General features: G+C 35.5%; 1 protein-coding gene across 1 annotated transcript in view; it reads left to right on the top strand.

The window, feature by feature from the left end:
- LOC128656856 (embryonic protein UVS.2) overlaps positions 1 to 23,984 on the top strand; it is a 169,084-nt gene extending 145,100 nt beyond the window's left edge. The window contains exons 13-15 of the mRNA XM_053711022.1: positions 12,216 to 12,334; positions 15,314 to 15,533; positions 23,785 to 23,984. Of these exons, the coding sequence (XP_053566997.1) occupies positions 12,216 to 12,334; positions 15,314 to 15,533; positions 23,785 to 23,795 (350 nt within the window). The 3' untranslated portion in view covers positions 23,796 to 23,984. The remainder of the gene's footprint in view (positions 1 to 12,215; positions 12,335 to 15,313; positions 15,534 to 23,784) is intronic.
- The last annotated feature ends 2,462 nt before the right edge of the window (positions 23,985 to 26,446 follow it).

Raw genomic sequence — 26,446 nt, 5'->3', positions numbered from 1 at the left:
AGCGAAAAAAAGTACAACAATATATAAAATGCAGACTGACATAAACTATCTGTTTACATCCCCTGGCAATGATGAGAGTACAATGCTTAATTGACTTATAAAGAAGTATTAATAGCACAGATAGTTATAATAACTGATAATGGCACAATATGTCATTATGTTAAGTACAATAGATAATTTCACATATTGTAGTAAACTGTGTACACTATAGATCACATAAGAATGTGCTGAGGTGTACAGCTGTCTAAAGGTTATCAAATCTGAACCCTTAGTATTAAATGATTACACCTCTGTGTATATACAATATGTAGTGATTTATTAGCAGAGGGTGTATATACAGCATGTAGTTTAATAAGAGTATAAAACTCAATAATAATAGCCACAAAATAGCTATTCTCATAAAGTAAAGTAAGTAGGTTCTGAGCAACACAGACAGTACATAATTCCTTAAAGGGTCATTAAACACTTTGAGATGGTTATATAAAATGATAAATTGTATATATAAATACAACTCTGCTATTTACTTTCACTATTTATTTTGTCTCCTTTTCCTGTAATTCCATTCAGAAATTGTGAGCATTTCAGTTCCTGTTAGTAATGGAAGTGCAGAATACTGCTATATTCCACACAGCCATTGGCTGCACACTCTAGTGACCTATTTATAACTGTCCCTAATTGGCCACAGCAGAAAAGGTAACCTAAGTTACATCATGGCAGCTCACATTGCTTTATAGATATTAAACGTTATACTTATTTTGTCACTATTTAAACAACTGATAATTCTTTAAAAAATACATCTATCTAGCATTTATTTACGCCTAGATTTTGAGTTTTGTCGGTAAAAAATTGCGGGGCTAACGCTCCTTTTTTTTCCAGCGCACCCTTAAGCCAACGCTGGTATTACGAGTTTTCTGAATGGCTGCGTTAGCCTCAGAAAAGTGAGTGTTGAGCCAAATTTAGCTCCACTTCAACCCACATACCCGGTAGCGGTAAGCTGGAAAAACGTGCTCATGCATGATTTCCCCATAGGATACAATGGGGATGAGCTGGCTGAAAAAAAACCTAACACCTGCAAAAAAGCAGCGTTCAGCTCCTAACGCAGCCCCATTGTTTCCTGTGGGAAAACACTTTCTATGTCTACACCTAACACCCTAACATGAACCCCTAGTCTAAACACCCCTAATATTACACTTATTAACCCCTAATCTGCCACCCCCGCTATCGCTGACACCTGCATTATACTATTAACCCCTAATCTGCCGCTCCGGACATCGCCGCCACCTACATTATCCCTATGAACCCCTAATCTGCTGCCCCCAACATCACCAACACCTATATTATATTTATTAACCCCTAATCTTCCACCCCCAACATCGCCGCCACCTACCTACACTTATTAACCCCTAATCTGCCGACCGGACATCGCCGCCACCAACCTACAATTATTAACCCCTAATCTGCCGCACCCAACGTCGCCGCTACTATAATAAAGTTATTAACCCCTAAACCTAAGTCTAACCCTAACACCGCCCTAAGTTAAATATAATTTAAAAAAATCTAAATAAATTTACTATAATTAAATAAATTATTCCTATTTAAAAATAAATACCTATAAAATAAACCCTAATATAGCTACAATATAACTAATAGTTACATTGTAGATATTTTAGGATTTATATTTATTTTACAGGCAACTTCGTATTTTTTTTAACTAGGTACAATAGCTATTAAATAGTTAATAACTATTTAATAGCTACCTAGTTAAAATAATTACAAAATTACTTAAAATAAATCCTAACCTAAGCTACAAATACACGGCTCAAGGTAGGGTGATCTTCAATGGGGTAGTGTTAGTTTTTTTTTAAGGGGGGATCGGGTGGGTTTTAGAGTAGGGGTGTGTGGGTGGTGGGTTATAATGTTGGGGGGGTCTTGTATTTTATTTTACAGGTAAAAGAGCTGATTACTTTGGGGTAATGCCCTGCAAAAAGCCCTTTTAATGGCTGGTAAAAGAGCTGATTACTTTTGTAATTTAGTATAGGGCAGGGAATTTTATTATTTTGGGGGGCTTTTTTATTTTATTAGGGGGCTTAGATTAGGTTTAATTAGATTAAAATTCTTGTAATATTTTTTTATTTTTTGTAATTTAGTGTTTATTTTTTTGTAATATAGTTTAGTTTATTTAATTGTATTTTAGTTTAGATCATTGTAGTTAATGTATTTAATTAATTTATTGATAGTGTAGTGTTAGGTGTATTTGTAACTTAGGTTAGGATTTATTTTACAGGTAATTTTGTAATTATTTTAACTAGGTAGCTATTAAATAGTTAATAACTATTTAATAGTCATTGTACCTAGTTAAAAAAAAATACAAAGTTGCCTGTAAAATAAATATAAATCCTAAAATAGCTACAATGTAATTATTAGTTATATTGTAGCTATATTAGGGTTTATTTTACAGGTAAGTATTTAGTTTTAAATAGGAATACTTTAGTTAATTATAGTAAATTTATTTAGATTTCTTTAAATTATATTTAACTTAGGGGGGTGTTAGGGTTAGACTTAGGTTTAGGGGTTAATAACTTTATTATAGTAGCGGCGATGTTGGGTGCGGCAGATTAGGGGTTAATAATTGTAGGTAGGTTGCGGCGACATTGGGGGGCAGATTAGGGGTTAATAAAATGTATTATAGTGTTTGCAAGGCGGGATTGCTGCGGTTTAGAGGTTAATACATTTATTATAGTGGCAGCGATGTCAGGTCAGCAGAATAGGGGTTAATAAGTGTAGGTAGCTGGCAGAGACGTTGGGGGGGGCAGATTAGGGATTAATAAATATAATTTAGGTGTCGGCGATGTTAGGGACAGCAGATTAGGGGTTCATAGCTATAATGTAGGTGGCGGCAGTGTCCGGTCGGCAGATTAGGGTTTAAATAATTTTATTATAGTGTTTTAGATGTGGGAGGCCTTGGTTTAGGGGTTAATAGGTAGTTTATGGGTGTTAGTGTACTTTGTAGCACGGTAGTTAAGAGCTTTATGTTCCGGCGTTAGCCCATAAAACTCTTTACTACTGACTTTTTTATGCGGTAGGAGTCTTGGAGGTAGAGGCTGTACCGCTCACTTCTTCCAAGACTCGTAATACCGGCGTTAGGCAAATCCCATTAAAAAGATAGGATACGCAATTGACGTAAGGGGATTTGCGGTAACCTCGAGCCAGTACACCTGTACCTGCCATACTCGTAATACCAGCGGGCGTTAAAAAGCAGCGTTAGGACCCCTTAACGCTGCTTTTTAAGGCTAACGCAGAACTCAAAATCTAGGCGTTAGTGTTTAATGTCCCTTTAAAGGAAGTTAAAAGGGTGTGGCTAAATTACACGCACAATCAGAGGTAAATATCTATCACAGAGTGTATTGACCTTACATAATGGAACAAGCTTGTAAAAATCATGTATTGTATTTACAAGGACGGTTATCATTAAATGATTCCTATAATGTTTTACATGATTTTATTGGGGACAATGTCATTTGGGCATATTTATCAAGCTCCATATAGAACTTGATGCCCTGTGTTTCTGACTTCTTAGGTAATTCATTTCACACAGTTTCACTGTAAACATAAGTTACTCCCCAGCCTGGACAATACCTTGTATATGACAGACACCACACTGGCAGTGGGAGCTTAGCGTGTTCTTTCACCATCCGTGTTCAGTGAATGATCCATTCAGGTCCCGTAGAATGGTCACAAAGGGTTTTCCACCCAATCCGCTTTGTCCAATTCTCGGCTGTGCGATATAGTAAGGCTGTCAGATAATTCAATGTAGAAATCAGTAGTGTATCTTGTTAACTCTGCGCAGAGTATTTTGTGAACAATAGACTCTATGTAACTTTAGTATAATGCCATATAATGTTGTGTGAAATGTATTACCTAAGAGGTTGGATGTCCAAGGCATGATTGTGAAAAGTAACATTGACAGCACTCTGACTACTTTTATCAGCCAAAGTTTTCTGCTATAGGAATAGCAGTATACAGGGAGTGCAGAATTATTAGGCAAATGAGTATTTTGACCACATCATCCTCTTTATGCATGTTGTCTTACTCCAAGCTGTATAGGCTCGAAAGCCTACTACCAATTAAGCATATTAGGTGATGTGCATCTCTGTAATGTGAAGGGATGTGGTCTAATGACATCAACACCCTATATCAGGTGTGCATAATTATTAGGCAACTTCCTTTCCTTTGGCAAAATGGGTCAAAAGAAGGACTTGACAGGCTCAGAAAAGTCAAAAATAGTGAGATATCTTGCAGAGGGATGCAGCACTCTTAAAATTGCAAAGCTTCTGAAGTGTGATCATCGAACAATCAAGCGTTTCATTCAAAATAGTCAACAGGGTCGCAAGAAGCGTGTGGAAAAACCAAGGCGCAAAATAACTGCCCATGAACTGAGAAAAGTCAAGCGTGCAGCTGCCAAGATGCCACTTGCCACCAGTTTGGCCATATTTCAGAGCTGCAACATCACTGGAGTGCCCAAAAGCACAAGGTGTGCAATACTCAGAGACATGGCCAAGGTAAGAAAGGCTGAAAGACGACCACCACTGAACAAGACACACAAGCTGAAACGTCAAGACTGGGCCAAGAAATATCTCAAGACTGGTTTTTCTAAGGATTTATGGACTGATGAAATGAGAGTGAGTCTTGATGGGCCAGATGGATGGGCCCGTGGTTGGATTGGTAAAGGGCAGAGAGCTCCAGTCCGACTCAGACGCCAGCAAGGTGGAGGTGGAGTACTGGTTTGGGCTGGTATCATCAAAGATGAGCTTGTGGGGCCTTTTTGGGTTGAGGATGGAGTCAAGCTCAACTCCCAGTCCTACTGCCAGTTTCTGGAAGACACCTTCTTCAGGCAGTGGTACAGGAAGAAGTCTGCATCGTTCAAGAAAAACATGATTTTCATGCAGGACAATGCTCTATCACACGCGTCCAAGTACTCCACAGCGTGGCTGGCAGTGTCCGGTCGGCAGATTAGGGGTTAAATAATTTTATTATAGTGTTTTAGATGTGGGAGGCCTTGGTTTAGGGGTTAATAGGTAGTTTATGGGTGTTAGTGTACTTTGTAGCACGGTAGTTAAGAGCTTTATGTTCCGGCGTTAGCCCATAAAACTCTTAACTACTGACTTTTTTATGCGGTAGGAGTCTTGGAGGTAGAGGCTGTACCGCTCACTTCTTCCAAGACTCGTAATACCGGCGTTAGGCAAATCCCATTAAAAAGATAGGATACGCAATTGACGTAAGGGGATTTGCGGTAGCCTCGAGCCAGTACACCTGTACCTGCCATACTCGTAATACCAGCGGGCGTTAAAAAGCAGCGTTAGGACCCCTTAACGCTGCTTTTTAAGGCTAACGCAGAACTCAAAATCTAGGCGTTAGTGTTTAATGTCCCTTTAAAGGAAGTTAAAAGGGTGTGGCTAAATTACACGCACAATCAGAGGTAAATATCTATCACAGAGTGTATTGACCTTACATAATGGAACAACCTTGTAAAAATCATGTATTGTATTTACAAGGACGGTTATCATTAAATGATTCCTATAATGTTTTACATGATTTTATTGGGGACAATGTCATTTGGGCATATTTATCAAGCTCCATATAGAACTTGATGCCCTGTGTTTCTGACTTCTTAGGTAATTCATTTCACACAGTTTCACTGTAAACATAAGTTACTCCCCAGCCTGGACAATACCTTGTATATGACAGACACCACACTGGCAGTGGGAGCTTAGCGTGTTCTTTCGCCATCCGTGTTCAGTGAATGATCCATTCAGGTCCCGTAGAATGGTCACAAAGGGTTTTCCACCCAATCCGCTTTGTCCAATTCTCGGCTGTGCGATATAGTAAGGCTTTCAGATAATTCAATGTAGAAATCAGTAGTGTATCTTGTTAACTCTGCGCAGAGTATTTTGTGAACAATAGACTCTATGTAACTTTAGTATAATGCCATATAATGTTGTGTGAAATGTATTACCTAAGAGGTTGGATGTCCAAGGCATGATTGTGAAAAGTAACATTGACAGCACTCTGACTACTTTTATCAGCCAAAGTTTTCTGCTATAGGAATAGCAGTATACAGGGAGTGCAGAATTATTAGGCAAATGAGTATTTTGACCACATCATCCTCTTTATGCATGTTGTCTTACTCCAAGCTGTATAGGCTCGAAAGCCTACTACCAATTAAGCATATTAGGTGATGTGCATCTCTGTAATGAGAAGGGATGTGGTCTAATGACATCAACACCCTATATCAGGTGTGCATAATTATTAGGCAACTTCCTTTCCTTTGGCAAAATGGGTCAAAAGAAGGACTTGACAGGCTCAGAAAAGTCAAAAATAGTGAGATATCTTGCAGAGGGATGCAGCACTCTTAAAATTGCAAAGTTTCTGAAGCGTGATCATCGAACAATCAAGCGTTTCATTCAAAATAGTCAACAGGGTCGCAAGAAGCGTGTGGAAAAACGAAGGCGCAAAATAACTGCCCATGAACTGAGAAAAGTCAAGCGTGCAGCTGCCAAGATGCCACTTGCCACCAGTTTGGCCATATTTCAGAGCTGCAACATCACTGGAGTGCCCAAAAGCACAAGGTGTGCAATACTCAGAGACATGGCCAAGGTAAGAAAGGCTGAAAGACGATCACCACTGAACAAGACACACAAGCTGAAACGTCAAGACTGGGCCAAGAAATATCTCAAGACTGGTTTTTCTAAGGATTTATGGACTGATGAAATGAGAGTGAGTCTTGATGGGCCAGATAGATGGGCCCGTGGTTGGATTGGTAAAGGGCAGAGAGCTCCAGTCCGACTCAGACGCCAGCAAGGTGGAGGTGGAGTACTGGTTTGGGCTGTTATCATCAAAGATGAGCTTGTGGGGCCTTTTCGGGTTGAGGATGGAGTCAAGCTCAACTCCCAGTCCTACTGCCAGTTTCTGGAAGACACCTTCTTCAGGCAGTGGTACAGGAAGAAGTCTGCATCGTTCAAGAAAAACATGATTTTCATGCAGGACAATGCTCTATCACACGCGTCCAAGTACTCCACAGCGTGGCTGGCAAGAAAGGGTATAAAAGAAGAAAATCTAATGACATGGCCTCCTTGTTCACCTGATCTGAACCCCATTGAGAACCTGTGGTCCATCATCAAATGTGAGATTTACAAGGAGGGAAAACAGTACACCTCTCTGAACAGTGTCTGGGAGGCTGTGGTTGCTGCTGCACGCAATGTTGATGGTGAACAGATCAAAACACTGACAGAATCCATGGATGGCAGGCTTTTGAGTGTCCTTGCAAAGAATGGTGGCTATATTGGTCACTGATTTGTTTTTGTTTTGTTTTTGAATGTCAGAAATGTATATTTGTGAATGTTGAGATGTTATATTGGTTTCACTGGTAAAAATAAATAATTGAAAAGGGTATATATTTGTTTTTTGTTAAGTTGCCTAATAATTATGCACAGTAATAGTCACCTGCACACACAGATATCCCCCTAAAATAGCTCTAACTAAAAACAAACTAAAAACTACTTCCAAAACTATTCAGCTTTGATATTAATGAGTTTTTTGGGTTCATTGAGAACATGGTTGTTGTTCAATAATAAAATTAATCCTCAAAAATACAACTTGCCTAATAATTCTGCACTCCCTGTATGTGACTGTTGGGATTTATCAACTGCATTAAAACAGGCGATACGTGACTTTTAATATAATACCCACTGTGAGCAGTATTTTTAGCCCTATATGGTGGATTTTCTAATACAGACTTTTATTCTTGGTTAGCATATTTTACATGGCATATCATTAATCTGTTGGTGCTCTACAAATACCTGATAATAATAATAATAATAATAATAATAATAATAATAATAATAATAATAATAATAATAATTAAGCATTTTATATTGTCAGTAACCGGTTACATATTGTTTTTTTAATATTTTATTTATAACCAACAATGGGTACACAGAAAAAAAAAGGAAAAAAGTGCACATGTCATTATGCCACACAGGGCAAGAAAAGAAAAGTTCTGCAGCAACACGGTGTTACAATGTAGTTTAAGTATACAAGGTTAACATAAAATGTGTGTTCTAATACCAAAGTTCAAGACATTTCAAATAGATGATATACTAGTATATACTCCTATGGTAAAATGTACTCTCGCTGTGCGAGAGTAGATAAGTATAGCGATATCACCGTATTACAATATAGTTTGAGTATATAAGGTTAACATAAGATTTGTGTTTTAGTACCAAAATTAGGGATATGTCAATCAGCTTACGCCTCTTCTTACACTTCCTATGTGACCACATTGTTGGGTTTTTATAATTAAACCAACAAAACAGACAAAACAACAACAAAACGAACAAACAAACATAACTAAAAATCCTAACAGTTATAGCTCTTAGGCTTTTCTTTAGCCACTATGAAATGTAAGTCAGGCTAATTCAGATATATGGCCTCTATTTGTCAGAACCTGCTTTTAAGGCTTTTATGAGTGGCCAGAAAAATATATAGATCATTAGAGATATAAGCCTCATACTATAAAACAAGAAAAGTCCACCCTTAGAAAGAATATTTGCAGTACCATATAGGGGAGACTTATTATAATAGGTTACAAATTGTTATTGTCTTTTAACTGCACTATTCTTTATAAAAATCTGTATGAAATTATCTGTGGGATCATTTGTATATTTGATTTTAACTGTATATAGATATATGTACATATATTGCCACTAGTACTTTCCTCTGCACCTCTTGCACTTCTCACAGAATACCTTGCACACACAGAGTAGAGATATCAGACATACACAAACAATACAATTGATAGAGACATTTCTACACTAAGTTTAAGAAACTCCTATGACATATTATGACATGCTCTCAGCTTTCATAGCCCAAGTAGCTCCCTGGCATTAGAGGGACAGTAAAGTCCAAATTAAACTTTCATGATTCAGATAGGGCATGTAATTCTAAACAACTTTCCAAGTTACTTTTACCATCAAATTAGCTTTGTTCTCTTGGCATTCTTAGTTGAAAGCTAAACCTAGGTAGGCGCATATGCTAATTTCTAAGCCCTTGTAGGCCGCCTTTAATCTCAGTGCATTTTGACAGTTTTCACAGCTAGAGGTCATTAGTTCATGTGTGTCATATAGCTAAAATTGTGCTCATGCCTGTGGAGTTATTTAGGAGTCAGCACTGATTGGCTAAAATACATGTCTGTCAAAAGAACTGAGATAAGGCGGCAGCCTGCAGAGGCTTAAGTACAGTGCAATCACAGAGGTAAAAAGTACATTAATATAAGCTTGTTGGTTATGCAAAACTGGGGAATGAGTAATAAAACGATTATCTATCTTTTTTAACAATAACATTTTTGGTGTTTACTGTCCCTTTAAGTAGCTTTTAGGAAATACAGCCCTATAATGTCCTGAGCTGATTTCTGCCTAGTAACAATCCCTTAGTGGGTAGTGAGGCCTGGGAAACTGAGGGGGCATGGCTACCATAGTAGAAAAGTCAGTTTACCTCTGAGAAAGCTTAAAAGCTTTTTGATTGTAATAAAATTATATAATGTGCACCAAGCCTAATACAATGATATAATGTGCACCAAGCCTAATACAATGATATAATGTGCACCAAGCCTAATACAATGATATAATGTGCACCAAGCCTAATAAAATTATATAATGTGCACCAAGCCTAATACAATGATATAATGTGCACCAAGCCTAATACAATGATATAATGTGCACCAAGCCTAATAAAATGATATAATGTGCACCAAGCCTAATACAATGATATAATGTGCACCAAGCCTAATACAATGATATAATGTGCACCAAGCCTAATACCATGATATAATGTGCACCAAGCCTAATACAATGATATAATGTGCACCAAGCCTAATAAAATGATATAATGTACACCAAGCCTAATACAATGATATAATGTGCACCAAGCCTAATACAATGATATAATGTGCACCAAGCCTAATACAATGATATAATGTGCACCAAGCCTAATACCATGATATAATGTGCACCAAGCCTAATACAATGATATAATGTGCACCAAGCCTAATAAAATGATATAATGTGCACCAAGCCTAATACAATGAAATAATTTGCGCCAAGCCTAATAAAATTATATAATGTGCACCAAGCCTAATACAATGATATAATGTGCACCAAGCCTAATACAATGATATAATGTGCACCAAGCCTAATACAATGATATAATGTGCACCAAGCCTAATACAATGATATAATGTGCACCGAGCCTAATAAAATTATATAATGTGCACCAAGCCTAATACAATGATATAATGTGCACCAAGCCTAATACAATGATATAATGTGCACCAAGCCTAATACAATGATATAATGTGCACCAAGCCTAATACAATGATATAATGTGCACCAAGCCTAATAAAATTATATAATGTGCACCAAGCCTAATACAATGATATAATGTGCACCAAGCCTAATACAATGATATAATGTGCACCAAGCCTAATACAATGATATAATGTGCACCAAGCCTAATACAATGATATAATGTGCACCAAGCCTAATACAATGATATAATGTGCACCAAGCCTAATACAATGATATAATGTGCACCAAGCCTAATACAATGATATAATGTGCACCAAGCCTAATACAATGATATAATGTGCACCAAGCCTAATACAATGATATAATGTGCACCAAGCCTAATACAATGATATAATGTGCACCAAGCCTAATACAATGATATAATGTGCACCAAGCCTAATACAATGAGATAATGTGCACCAAGCCTAATACAATGATATAATGTGCACCAAGCCTAATACAATGATATAATGTGCACCAAGCCTAATACAACAATATAATGTGCACCAAGCCTAATACAATGATATAATGTGCACCAAGCCTAATACAACGATATAATGTGCACCAAGCCTAATACAACGATATAATGTGCACCAAGCCTAATACAACGATATAATGTGCACCAAGCCTAATACAATGATATAATGTGCACCAAGCCTAATACAATGATATAATGTGCACCAAGCCTAATACAATGATATAATGTGCACCAAGCCTAATACAATGATATAATGTGCACCAAGCCTAATACAATGATATAATGTGCACCAAGCCTAATACAATGATATAATGTGCACCAAGCCTAATACAATGATATAATGTGCACCAAGCCTAATACAATGATATAATGTGCACCAAGCCTAATACAATGATATAATGTGCACCAAGCCTAATACAATGATATAATGTGCACCAAGCCTAATACAATGATATAATGTGCAGTGTTACTTGGCTATGTCCTTGAGAAGAATTGGGTAGGTAGGGAATTGAAAAAAATTAAAATAGTGTCATAAGGAGCACAATATAAGTCCCCTGGCTATGCTGTACTTGTTGACAGAGAATCCAAAAATAGCCTCTGGTCTGTGTCTGGGCTGTGTAATGGCACTTACCTTATGCAGTAACCCTCCACTGGCTTACCAGGCATGTCAATGTTAATGCAGCTGCAGCAAAATCCAGTAGATAGCCCATCTAGTGCAGCTATCAAGTACCGCAAAGGATTGCAGTAGGAAATACTGGTGTCCCTCAGGAGGAGGCTAAGGACAAGTCCCAGCGATGCCTGAGGGTAGTTATGGCTAAATACTTTGCACATAACAGGGTATTCTTATGTCCCTGTATCTTTCAACTGCTGTGAAGAGTCTTTTCTGTCTTATGTGAAAATTATGCTCCCCAGGGGCTCTAGGTCTCACATAGGTCTGAGCTCCCAATTTGTAATCCATAAGCAAGTAGCTGGAACAACCTCTATTCTCAACCATCTCCTACGAGGCCAAGAACAAAAATAAGAGAGAGAAGAGAGATGAGAGGGATTTTAAAGCTCTTGGATGGGTTCTTGACCTCCTCCTAGTGGCGGGAAATATATCCCATATGTTATGGAGGACTGTAGACCATCATCATTTATATGAAAGAAATAATATTTTACCATTTTCAGTCTCTTTAAGAATAAGACATGTTTTTTTTTTCTCTGAAAAATATAACTATCAACATCCCCTTTGAAATTATTTAATATATATTTTTTTATTATTATTATTATTATCATATAATATATGCACCCTTCGGGACGTACACATTATTTTTCTTATTGTCTTTATTAACTTACAGTTTACTGTGGTGCCACAATTAATTCCGCACCTGGGGTTATAACATCACCGGGATACCCCAATCTATATCCACCTTCGGTCGATTGTTTCTGGATTATTACCGCTAGCCCAGAATTGAAGGTAAATTATTATTTTTTCTAAACACAACCAAAAACACTCATTTAAAGGGACATGGAACTCTTTTACTTTCATAATTCAGATAAAGAATACAATTTTAAACAACTTTCCATTTTACTTCAGTCATCTAATTTGCTTCCTTCTCTTGGTATACTTTTTTGAAAAGCATGACTAGCGAGGATCAGGAGCAGCAATGCACTACTGGGAGATAGCTGCTGATTGGTGACTGCTAGGGATGGTTGAATGTGTAAATTTTCGAATTAGAATGTTAGAACAAATGTTATTACCAAAATTCCAATTACAAATTCAAATGTTGATAAGAACGAATATCCTTAAAAATTCTATTTTCGAATGTTATTTATAGTTTTCGAATGTCACTTTCGATTTCCATGTACATAAAATTAATATACACATTCAAAATTCGAATGTATATATACGATTTTTTATGAACATTCAAAATCAAAATCGATTGCATTATTTCGAATGTAACATTCAAAAACATTCAATTGAAATTGAATATTTGAAATGTATCAAAATGTATCTTTTTAACATATCATACTTCACAAATCTAAAAGAAAATCTAGTCTACAAATATAAATTAGACCCTAGTCAGTCAGCATCACTGGCTGCCAATGCCCATTCAATAGTACCCAGATACAAGGCAGGACTAGCACAGTAAAACACAACCCGCACTACATTACAAGTACATCTCTATGGTGAACATCAGTACTTCTCAACCACAGTCCTCAAGTAAACCTAGGCTAGTAGGCAATATCTTCAGAACGTCTTAACTGGAGCACATGTAAAAGAAATCAGTAACCATGGTAACTAACCCGGCTCTCATCATAGGTACTGATTATTTTACCAGTGTTCTAGTTAAGACATCATGAAAATATGGCCTGTTAGGGCCACTTCTGGTAAGAAACACTAATGTAGAATAGACTTAAAAAATTACAATGAATATAAAGATGAATAATTTTTCAAATTAAATTCTTAGAAAAAGAAAAACAACTAAATAAATGCACAAAGTAAAAGCAGGTAGCCACCTATCACTATCACCTGAATGTTTGCCTATAAAAATAATAGACTGCATATTACCTCTCCAAAAATATATGAAATTCATTGAAGATGAAGATAAAAAATGCGTCTTCTCATGGTGTGCAGTCCACCCTCCACAGTCGTGTCCACACAAAAATAAAAGATGCCGCAGGAGCAAATAGATAGATAATAGTAGTATATAGAAAAAAATCACTATCAAAATATTCCAACACAACCACTAAACCAGTACGTCCCTTTTCTCCAAAACTAAACCTGTCAAATGAAATTTTAACAACTACAACTATAACATTTACATATGGGAGGGAATAAGTTGATTTGAATATTTAAATTCGAATATTAAATCATTTTTATATTTATAAGATAACTGAATTATAAAAACTAATTTGAATTTGAATATTACATTACAAAAGAAAATTGTAGCTTAGAAATACTATTTTGAAATTAAAATCAAATTTGAATATTACATAACAAAATCAAATTTGATATATTGGAATCAAATTCGAATATTACATTTCAAAATTGAATGTGATATATTGAATTGAATTTGAATATTACATTTTGAAATCAAATGTGAAATATAGATATCGAATTTGAATATACAATATAATACAAAGCCAACAATTCTATTATTAGAACAAATATTTTTGACTGTAATCGAAAAATTCGAAAACGAACATTTGAAAATCGAATGTTAGAATATTATGTGAACATTAAAAATTTGATTTGAACGAATGTATAAAAATTTGATTTGAACGAATGTATAAAAATTTGTTTTAAATTTCGAATGTTTCGAAAAATTCGCCCATCCCTAGTGACTGCACAAATATGCCTTACCCAATGTGTTCAGCTAGCTCCCAGTATCACATGACACCCATTGGCCAGTCACTGACTCAGATATGTATATTCGGGGAACTCTTGTACACACTTGCTAGGAGCTTATACCTCAAAAAAGTGTGAATTTATAACTGACTAGATGAATGCACACATGAAAATGCTCACATGAAAATTCCACACAGAAAAGAAATAATCAATGCTCATGTGGAAAATCCCAACACAAAAAATTGCTGACATGGAAAAATCCCCACACAGAAAATTGCTGACATGGAAAAATCCCCACACAGAACATTGCTGACATGGAAAAATCCCCACACAGAAAATTGCTGACATGGAAAAATCCCCACACAGAAAATTGCTGACATGGAAAAATCCCCACACAGAAAATTGTTCTCATGCAAAAATACCTACATGGAAAATTGCTTACATGGTAAAATACCTACACGGAAAAATACCCACACAGAAACTTCCTCACACAGATAGATAAATGCTTATACAGATATAATAATATAATTCTGTGTGAGCAATTTTACATGTGGGTATTTTTCATGTGAGCATTTATGGCAGTGGGATTTTTTTGGGTATCAAATTTTCATATGGGCTTTTGTAATGGAACCAATTTTAAAAATCCTGTGCACTATGTGATAATAGGAGTAAATTGTATTTTTTAATCATAAAGTTCAAGTCAAAATTAAACTTTCATGATTCAGAAAGGGCTTGCAATTTTAAATAACTTTCTAATTTATTTTTATCATTACATGTGCTTTGTTCTTTTAGTATTCTTTGTTGAAGGCTAAACCTAGAACAGCTCATAGGCTGATTTCTAAGCCGTTGAAGACCGCCTCTTATCTTTGTGCATTTCATTAGCTCTTCGCAGTTAGACAGCACTAGCTCATGTATGCCATATATATATTGATTGGGCTCACTCCCATGGAGTTATTTATGAGTCAGCACTAATTTACTAAATAGTATATTAATATAACTGTGCTGGTTATGCAAAACTGGGGAATTGATAATAAAGGGGTTATCTACATTTTTCAAGTACACTGCACCTTTAACTTTTTGCTAATTTTCTAAACTTTCCTACAGATTATAATAAATTTTGATGTGTTTAATCTGGAGACATATCCTTACTGCAGATACGACTATGTTCGTATCTATGATGGGAAAACAACGTCTTCTCCACTTATTGGAACATTCTGTGGCAGGAGTTCTTTCAACAGGAAATCCACTGATAACGCTTTGCTAATAAAGTTCCACAGTGACTATTCAAATCAATATCCTGGATTTTCTGCTTCATATAAATTCAGTAAGTTTCTTATCTTACCCCCTTTACTATTTGTTTTGTTTAATATTATTTGGTGTTTTCTTAAATGCAACATTATTGCTGGTGTAAATGTAACCTAATTTGTTCCGTGGCCGGACTTTTGGCCGACGGACACTTGGCCGACGGACACTTGGCCGACGGACATTTGGCCGAAACACAAGTGGCTGTCACATAACAGTCCGGCCACGAGATAGATAGATTTGATAGATAGATACATAGATTAGATAGATAGATCAATAGATGCAATAGATACATTTGATAGATACGATAGATAGATAGATAGATAGATAGATAGATAGATTTGATAGACAAATAGATAGATTTGATAGATAGTTTCCCAGACAGAGAATTACAAAACGTGCGGCCTAGGACCCATGGTAAGGTTCCCAGAGGCAGTTGCGGCGCCCGAGGCTGTGATTAGAACAGAGCACTCTGGAACGTATCTGCCCTCGGCCGAAATCGGAACATTCTTTAGCTTTCTGTCTGTCAGCCAAATGTCTGTCGGCCAAATGTCCGTCTGCCAAATGTCCTTCTGCCAAATGTCTTTCTGCATTTTGTCAGAGCACCAATTTGTTCAGTTCTAAGGCACCAGGGCCACATCTGTAATTGGACCCGGTAGGACTGCAGGATGCATTTGACAGGGGCTGCACATGTAACGCTAGATTACAAGTGGTGCACTATTTAGCGATCCCGCTAGAAGTTAACTTTTCGCTCACGTCGGGTAACGCTTGTATTACACGTTGAAAGTAAAACGTTTATTGTGTAAGCAAAACCCGATGTGAACAAAGAATTGGACTTCAGATATCGTGACTGGGCTATTAATATCTCATTGAAATATCTGTAATATTTATATTTAAATATATATTTCTATTTGCATCTATACCTGTATATTTATATATATATATGTGAAGAACATTAGAATGTACAATATGTGAATCCCGATTCGGGAAGATCTAACACGGTGTAAGGTTAGCGCACTTGAATACAGTTGTCTTAAATCATGCTATGTAAATATTAAAAATATAAATAATGTAAAAACTATTAAAAAATAATTATTAATGAGGTTCTAAAAAATTATAGGGCATGCTTATTTTATCTCTCCCTATACACAAAGTCCAATATTTAGCTAGAGACATTTCTATTATGGGTGATGGTTTCAATGAGCAAAAGCAGCGATTTATGTGAATAATCCTAAAGGAGCAACACCCAATACATTTAATACTATGCAGCTGCTATAGCATACCATTAACAATGCATAAAAGGGAGAGAAAAATGGCATACAGTGTTCCTTTAATTGGGATGACTGGTCACCTGACAAGATAAAAGGCACCAATAAGCAACTTAATATCATGAAAAAGCTGCAAAAATACAATAAATAAATAAGTGTCACTGGGTTATATGCACATTGAAACCCGGAGCTGGTAACATTTGAAAAAAAAAAAAAAAAAAACACCTGTCAGCATCCAAAAAATATATATATATTTTTTTGAAATAGCAAAATTCACTAAACAGTTTAACATTCTTTTTTTGTTGAATGACAAATTCCTGTAAACATTACTGAAGCATTCAATAGAGACACAATATTTGTTTTGAAAAAAAAAAAAAAAAAAAATAACATTTGAAATAAAAATCAAATCAAACTCACATTGTTGCTCTGATAATTTAAAATTTCTCTATCATAACATTTAACCCCTTAATGACCGCAGCACTTTTCCATTTTCTGTCCGTTTGGGACCAAGGCTATTTTTACATTTTTGCGGTGTTTGTGTTTAGCTGTAATTCTCCTCTTACTCATTTACTGTACCCACACATATTATATACCGTTTTTCTCGCCATTAAATGGAATTTCTAAAGATACCATTATTTTCATCATATCTTATAATTTACTATAAAAAAAATTATAAAATATGAGGAAAAATTGAAAAAAATACACTTTTTCTAACTTTGACCCCCAAAATCTGTTACACATCTACAACCACCAAAAAACACCCATGCTAAATAGTTTCTAAATTTTGTCCTGAGTTTAGAAATACCCAATGTTTACATGTTCTTTGCTTTTTTTGCAAGTTATAGGGCCATAAATACAAGTAGCACTTTGCTATTTCCAAACCATTTTTTTTTCAAAATTAGCGCTAGTTACATTAGAACACTAATATCTTTCAGGAATCTCTGAATATCCATTGACATGTATATATTTTTTTTAGTAGACATCCCAAAGTATTGATCTAGGCCAATTTTGGTATATTTCATGCCACCATTTCACCGCCAAATGCGATCAAATAAAAAAAATTGTTCACTTTTTCACAAATTTTTTCACAAACTTTAGGATTCTCACTGAACAGCTTATGCAATTATGGCACAAATGGTTGTAAATTCTTCTCTGGGATCCCCTTTGTTCAGAAATAGCAGACTTATATGGCTTTGGTGTTGCTTTTTGGTAATTAGAATGCCACTAAATGCCACTGCGCACCACTGCGCACCACACGTGTATTATGCCCAGCAGTGAAGGGGTTAATTAGGGAGCATGTAGGGAGCTTTTTGGGGTAATTTTAGCTTTAGTGTAGTGTAGTAGACAACCCCAAGTATTGATCTAGGCCCATTTTGGTATATTTCATGCCACCATTTCACCGCCAAATGCGATCAAATTAAAAAAAACGTTAAATTTTTCACAATTTTAGGTTTCTCACTGAAATCATTTACAAACAGCTTGTGCAATTATGGCACAAATGGTTGTAAATGCTTCTCTGGGATCCCCTTTGTTCAGAAATAGCAGACATATATGGCTTTGGCGTTGCTTTTTGGTATTTAGAAGGCCGCTAAATGCCGCTGCGCATCACACGTGTATTATGGCGAGCAGTGAAGGGGTTAATTAGGTAGCTTGTAGGGAGCTTGCAGGGTTAATATCACATTTAGTGTAGAGCTCAGCCTCCCACCTGAAACATCAGACCCCCTGATCCCTCCCAAACAGCTCTCTTCCCTCCCCCACCCCACAATTGTCCCCGCCATCTTAAGTACTGGCAGAAAGTCTGCCAGTACTAAAATAAAAGCTATATTTGTTTTTTTTTTGTGTTTTTAAAAAGCATATTTACATATGCTGCTGTGTACTATCCCCCCCTTAGCCCCCAACCTCACTGATCCCCCCCAAACAGCTCTATAACCCTCCCAATCTAACTTAATATGCGCCATCTTGGGTACTGGCAGCTGTCTGCCAGTACCCAGTTTAGAAGAAAATATGGTTTTTTTTTATTTTTATTACAATTTTCTGTAGTGTAGCTTCCCCCCACACAAAACCAACCCCCCACCCCTCCACGATCTATTTTTGTGCTTTTGCACAAACAAGATTGGGCCCTTTTTCCTAGCAATATTTTCCATAGTGTAGCGGTTCCCACCCGCTCCCGCCCCGTGCACGCGCCCACCCGCCAACCTCCGTGCACATGCGCGCTCCCGCGCGCCCCCGCGCGCGCCCCCTAACGGCCCCGCCTCCGATCCCGCCCCCCTTGATGGCAGAAGATACACCGATGGCCGCCCACCCGCCTCCCAAGTCGGCTCCCACCCACCAACGATACCGGCCATCGATGTCCGGTGCAGGGAGGGCCACAGAGTGGCTCTCTCTGCATCGGATGGCCATGTAAAGTTATTGCAGGATGCCTCCATATCGAGGCATCACTGCAATAACCGGAAAGCAGCTGGAAGCGAGCAGGATCGCTTCCAGCTGCTTTCCACACCGAGGACGTGCAGGGTACGTCCTCAGGCATTAACTGCCTTTTTTTTGAGGACGTACCCTGCACGTCCTCGGTCATTAAGGGGTTAAATTCTTATTTTAGAAATAGTATTTAGCCTAACACAAAGTAAGATATCAGATATGAAGGTATGTGTGTGTATTTGTGTGAATGTTATTTTATGTTATGCATGCGGTATGTGTGTGTATTTGTGTGAATGTTATTTTATGTTATGTATGCAGTATGTGTGTGTATTTGTGTGAATGTTATTTTATGTTATGCATGCGGTATGTGTGTGTATTTGTGTGAATGTTATTTTATGTTATGCATGCGGTATGTGTGTGTATTTGTGTGAATGTTATTTTATGTTATGCATGCGGTATGTGTGTGTATTTGTGTGAATGTTATTTTATGTTATGTATGCAGTATGTGTGTGTATTTGTGTGAATGTTATTTTATTTTATGCATGCAGTATGTGTGTGTACTTGTGTGAATATTATTTTATGTTATGCATGCGGTATGTGTGTGTGTTTGTGTGAATGTTATTTTATTTTATGAATGCGGTATGTGTGTGTATTTGTGTGAATGTTATTTTATGTTATGCATGCGGTATGTGTGTGTATTTGTGTGAATGTTATTTTAAGTTATGCATGCGGTATGTGTGTGTATTTGTGTGAATGTTATTTTATGTTATGCATGCGGTATGTGTGTGTATTTGTGTGAATATTATTTTATGTTATGCATGCGGTATGTGTGTGTATTTGTGTGAATGTTATTTTATGTTATGCATGCGGTATGTGTGTGTGTTTGTGTGAATGTTATTTTATGTTATGCATGCGGTATGTGTGTGTACTTGTGTGAATGTTATTTTATGTTATACATGCGGTATGTGTGTGTGTTTGTGTGAATGTTATTTTATGTTATGCATGCGGTATGTGTGTGTATTTGTGTGAATGTTATTTTATGTTATGCATGCAGTAATTGTGTGTATTTGTGTGAATGTTATTTTATGTTATGCATGCGGTATGTGTGTGTATTTGTGTGAATGTTATTTTATGTTATGCATTCGGTATGTGTGTGTATTTGTGTGAATGTTATTTTATGTTATGCATGCGGTATGTGTGTGTATTCGTGTGAATGTTATTTTATGTTATGCATGCAGTATGTGTGTGTGTATTTGTGTGAATGTTATTTTATGTTATGCATGCGGTATGAGTGTGTATATGTGTGAATGTTATTTTATGTTATGCATGCGGTATGTGTGTGTATTTGTGTGAATGTTATTTTATGTTATGCATGCAGTATTTGTGTGTATTTGTGTGAATGTTATTTTATGTTATGCATGCGGTATGTGTGTGTATTTGTGTGAATGTTATTTTATGTTATGCATGCAGTATGTGAGTGTATTTGTGTGAATGTTATTTTATGTTATGCATGCAGTATGTGTGTGTATTTGTGTGAATGTTATTTTATGTTATGCATGCGGTATGTGTGTGTATTTGTGTGAATGTTATTTTATGTTATGCATGCGGTATGTGTGTGTATTTGTGTGAATGTTATTTTATGTTATGCATGCGGTATGTGTGTGTATTTGTGTGAATGTTATTTTATGTTATGCATGCGGTATGTGTGTGAATTTGTGTGAATGTTATTTTATGTTATGCATGCGGTATGTGTGTGTATTTGTGTGAATGTTATTTTATGTTATGCATGTGGTATGTGTGTGTATTTGTGTGAATGTTATTTTATGTTATGCATGCGGTATGTGTGTGTATTTGTGTGAATGTTATTTTATGTTATGCATGCGTTATGTGTGTGTACTTGTGTGAATGTTATTTTATGTTATGCATGCGGTATGTGTGTGTATTTGTGTGAATGTTATTTTATGTTATGCATGCGTTATGTGTGTGTATTTGTGTGAATGTTATTTTATGTTATGCATGCTGTATGTGTATTTGTGTGAATTTTATTTTATGTTATGCATGCAGTATGTGTGTGTATTTGTGTGAATGTTATTTTATGTTATGCATGCGGTATGTGTGTGTATTTGTGTGAATGTTATTTTATGTTATGCATGCAGTGTGTGTGTATTTGTGTGAATGTTATTTTATATTATGCATGCGGTATGTGTGTGTATTTGTGTGAATGTTATTTTATGTTATGCATGCAGTATGTGTGTGTATTTGTGTGAATGTTATTTTATGTTATGCATGCGGTATGTGTGTGTATTTGTGTGAATGTTATTTTATGTTATGTATGCAGTATGTGTGTTTATTTGTGTGAATGTTATTTTATGTTATGCATGCAGTATGTGTGTGTATTTGTGTGAATGTTATTTTATTTTATGCATGCAGTATGTGTGTGTATTTGTGTGAATGTTATTTTATGTTATGCATGCGGTATGTGTGTGTGTTTGTGTGAATGTTATTTTATGTTATGCATGCGGTATGTGTGTGTGTTTGTGTGAATGTTATTTTATGTTATGCATGCGGTATGTGTGTGTATTTGTGTGAATGTTATTTTATGTTATGCATGCGGTATATGTGTGTATTTGTGTGAATATTATTTTATGTTATGCATGCGGTATGTGTGTGTATTTGTGTGAATGTTATTTTATGTTATGCATGCGGTATGTGTGTGTATTTGTGTATGTTATTTTATGTTATGCATGCGGTATGTGTGTGTATTTGTGTGAATGTTATTTTATGTTATCCATGTGGTATGTGTGTGTATTTGTGTGAATGTTATTTTATGTTATGCATGCAGTATGTGTGTGTATTTGTGTGAATGTTATTTTATGCATGCGGTATGTGTGTGTATTTGTGTGAATGTTATTTTATTTTATGCGTGTGGTATGTGTGTGTATTTGTGTGAATGTTATTTTATGTTATGCATGTGGTATGTGTGTGTATTTGTGTGAATGTTATTTTATTTTATGCATGTGGTATGTGTTTGTATTTGTGTGAATGTTATTTTATTTTATGGATGTGGTATGTGTGTGTAAATATCCACCATTTGAGTAGTGTAACTGTTTTTAAAGGGACAGACAAACACAAATTCCTTTTATGATTTGGATAGATAGACATTTTTAAACAACTTTCCAATTGTCTTAAATTATCAAATTTGCTTCATTCTCTTGCTATCCATTGCTGAAGGAACAATCAGCAGATAGCTCCCACTGGTGTAGGGTATGTGCATATTATTTTTCAACAAGGGATACTAAGAGAACAAAGCTCATTTGAAAAAAGAAATGAATTTAAAAGTTTCTTAAAATGACATGCTCTATCTGAATAATTTAATTTTGACTTTCCTATCCCTTTAAAGGAACAATAAAGCAAAAAATAAACTTATATTATTCAAATAGTGCAATTAAAAAATAAATAAATTCAAATTTACTGCCATCAGTGTGTGTTTTCTGTGAGATGTTTTGAGGTACTAGCTGAAGATGAAATTATATTTGTATACAAGTCTGTGATTGACTGATGACTGTCACATGAAACAGGGGACAAACAAATTAAAATCTCTGAGTGCTATTGCGTTGTTGTTTTATTATGAATTGGTTGATTATACAATTGTACTGTATTTAATGGCGCATTAAAAGCAAGCAAACAATTTATTCATATACACTTGAGTTATAGGCAATTAATAAATATACCTGAATATGTGTGTGTGTGTGTGTATACTGTGTGTGTGTGTGTGTGTGTGTATATAGTGTGTGTGTGTATATACTGTGTGTGTGTATATACTGTTTGTGTGTGTGTGTGTGTGTGTATATACTGTGTGTGTGTGTATACTGTGTGTGTGTGTGTGTGTGTGTATATACTGTGTGTGTGTGTGTATATACTGTGTGTGTGTATATACTGTGTGTGTGTATATATACTGTGTGTGTGTATATACTGTGTGTGTGTATGTGTATATACTGTGTGTGTGTGTGTGTGTGTATATACTGTGTGTGTGTATATACTGTGTGTGTGTATATATACTGTGTGTGTGTGTGTATATACTGTGTGTGTGTGTATATATACTGTGTGTGTGTGTGTATATACTGTGTGTGTGTGTATATACTGTGTGTGTGTATATACTGTGTGTGTGTGTGTATATACTGTGTGTGTGTGTGTGTGTATATACTGTGTGTGTGTGTGTATATATACTGTTTGTGTGTGTGTATATACTGTGTGTGTGTGTGTGTGTGTGTGTGTGTGTGTATATATACTGTGTGTGTATATATATATATATATATATATATATATATATATATATATATATATATATATATATATATATATATATATGTTATAACTTATACATTGTATTTTTTATGCACATGTTCAAGATAATATTATTATGTAAACTCTCCTTTTTCTGTAATACAAGCTATTTTGAATATCTTATGACAAAAAATAGTGCCTTTTTCTAAATTGCTAACATCCATCTAATGCTATAACAAGTATGTTGAAGTAACGTTATAATCCACGCTTATGCACAAATATAAATGTTCATTTTTTCCCCTGCAGGTAAGACTTGATTTTACAAAACAAAAATGGATGCAGCTTCTCCCAGCCGTCCGATGAAAGACAATAAAGCGTGAACTTTCTATTGCAGCTTCCATTAAACATGAGATTTGTCTACTAGGCTCTGACTTAAAAAAATTGTATATGTACCATTATTACCTTATCTAATACTTTGTAAATAGATTTTATATATTAAATATATGTCTGTACGTATTATAGAACAACTGGAAAGCTTTTAGATGTCCATATCAAATTAGAAGTTTCTTTATTATTATTGCAATTCATTTAATGTAAAATTTATCTTCTGTAAATTTTAGTATTACATTTTTTTTTTTTTAATTATAGTTTAGACATAAAGGTACTTAATAGTGGAAAAAATACATGATTGAATTTGATACTAATTTTGCTTACTCACTGTTGAACTCTATGGGCCAGATTACAATTGGAGCGCTAATTAATGTTCCCGCTCGAGTGTAAACTGCGCTAGAAGTATGCTTTTTACGTGCGTCAGGTTGTTATAGTATTATGAGTTGAAGGTAAACTGTTTTTGCTCTTGCGCTAACCCGACAAGCACAAAAAGCCGAACTTTGACTATTGCATGCGCATTCATATATTCCCCCATAGAAGTTAAAGGAGAAACAAAGTGAAAAGAGAACTCTAACAAACTACAACCCGATCACATATTCTCATGTGCGCTAACACTACATGAAAATATTAATATTTCACATTCCAATGTTCTTCACATAGAAGAATATGTTCTATTTATTCATTCATAAATATTTCTACATATTCCTGATGTTTTTGGTACAATAAATATATATATATATATCTTTCGAGAAACAGTTAACCAGAGCTCTAAGGATGCAGTAATCATTCTAGCATAATTCACAATTGCGCTCAAGAGATTGCATTTTCTTTCATCTCGTAATACCAGCAATAAGCCCGAACACCCACGATAAACCCTTTTATCGCTCGTGCACAAACATTTGCGCTACATTTAAAATCTGGCCCTTACTGTTTAACACCAAAAAAAAGGGTAAAACACATAACTAAAGTCCCATTCAGGAGCTGCAAGCTTTGCAGCTTCCAAGCTCAACACAGACAGTGATTATCAGGCAACTGTCACTGCTGATATGCTCACAGACTGTTTATTGTTTGTGGCCAGCAGTTCTCTTTGGCTCCTGAGAAGGACTTTACCTATGTGTTTAATCACTTTGCTGAGATTATACACACACACAGTGATTAGTTCAACAATTATATCTTCTAATTAATTTTATCATGTACCTTAACCACTATAATGTCCCTTTAAAAGTCTGGATCCAAAACAGGATACTTGTTTGAAAACATTGTAGCCCAAGCGAAAAACTTTTGTTTGAAGTAGCAAAGTGATTTTAATTAGTAAATAAGATTAAAGTTAAATCTATTTAAACACATGAAAATCAAAGAAAGAAGATAATGGACATGGACTACACCAGGATTTTCAAGATGAGTGTAATTGAACTGCTCTTCAAGTGGAAAACCTTATAGACTATGCAACCAAAAATGACTGTTTTGTTTGAAATTGAAATAATAAAATGCTTTGTTTGAGATGAAGGATCATTAAAAGGACAGTAAATTCAAAATTTTACTTAAATGTATTGAATAGTAGACATGTGCGTTTGGATTCGTTCCAAATCGAAATTCGGCCGAATTTGTTAAATTCGTAAATTCGGATCGATTCGAATTTCCGAATTACGGTAGTACCGAATTAGTTCAGATTTATTCGTTACATTCGGATGGCCATGGATTACACTAGTATTGTACAGAATATTAGGTTATATCACTCTGCTATGGATTACACCTAATATATAGTACATAATACTAGTCTAATACACAACATATCCCACCTAACACATACCGAAATTCCGAATTTCCGAATCCAGACAAATTTATTCAAATCTAAATGAATCTGAAACAAATTCATTCGAAATTTTCCGATTTCGAATCAATCCGAACCGAAATTCGAAAACATCCGAATCGAACCGAACCAAAACTAATTTTTCGGCCGTGCACAAGTCTGTTGAATAGATCATGAAGGTTTATAATAACTTATAACAACTTCCAAATTTACTTATATTATCGATTTTGCATAGTTCTCTTGGTATCCTTTGTTAAAGAGTAATTCTAGGTGAGCTCAGTAGCATGCACGTGTTTATGGCAACATTATTCATAGTTCAAATCACTGATTCCATAGGCTGATAAAGACACGTGCACACTCTTGTGCTCATATCAGCCTATATAGATTTAATTTTAAACAAAGGATACTTAAAAAACAAAGCAAATTTGATAGTAGAAGTAAATTGGAAAGCTGTATAAAATGACATACTCTGTCTGAAATATGAAATTTTAATTATTACTGTGGTGTCTCTTTAAACACTAAACTAATGTCAAAGCAAAAACAGCCTGAACATAATGTGCAAATGTATTTATAAATTTATATTAGATGTTTATGCATTGAAATTAATAAATGTAAAGTTTTAGTGCCCATTAGGTGGCGCTGTGTTATAATTCAGGTATTGTTCATGGCTGAGGCCAGTTAGGGACACCTATAAATGGGTCACTAGAGTGTGACATCCGGGATTGTTTGGTATATATAGCAGTGTTTATCTGGGATCTGCACTTCTAT

The sequence above is a fragment of the Bombina bombina genome, chromosome 4 (genome assembly GCF_027579735.1).
Source record: "Bombina bombina isolate aBomBom1 chromosome 4, aBomBom1.pri, whole genome shotgun sequence".
NCBI lineage: Eukaryota > Metazoa > Chordata > Amphibia > Anura > Bombinatoridae > Bombina > Bombina bombina.
Note: the sequence above shows the minus strand (reverse complement) of the source record. Positions and strands in the feature narration are given on the sequence as shown.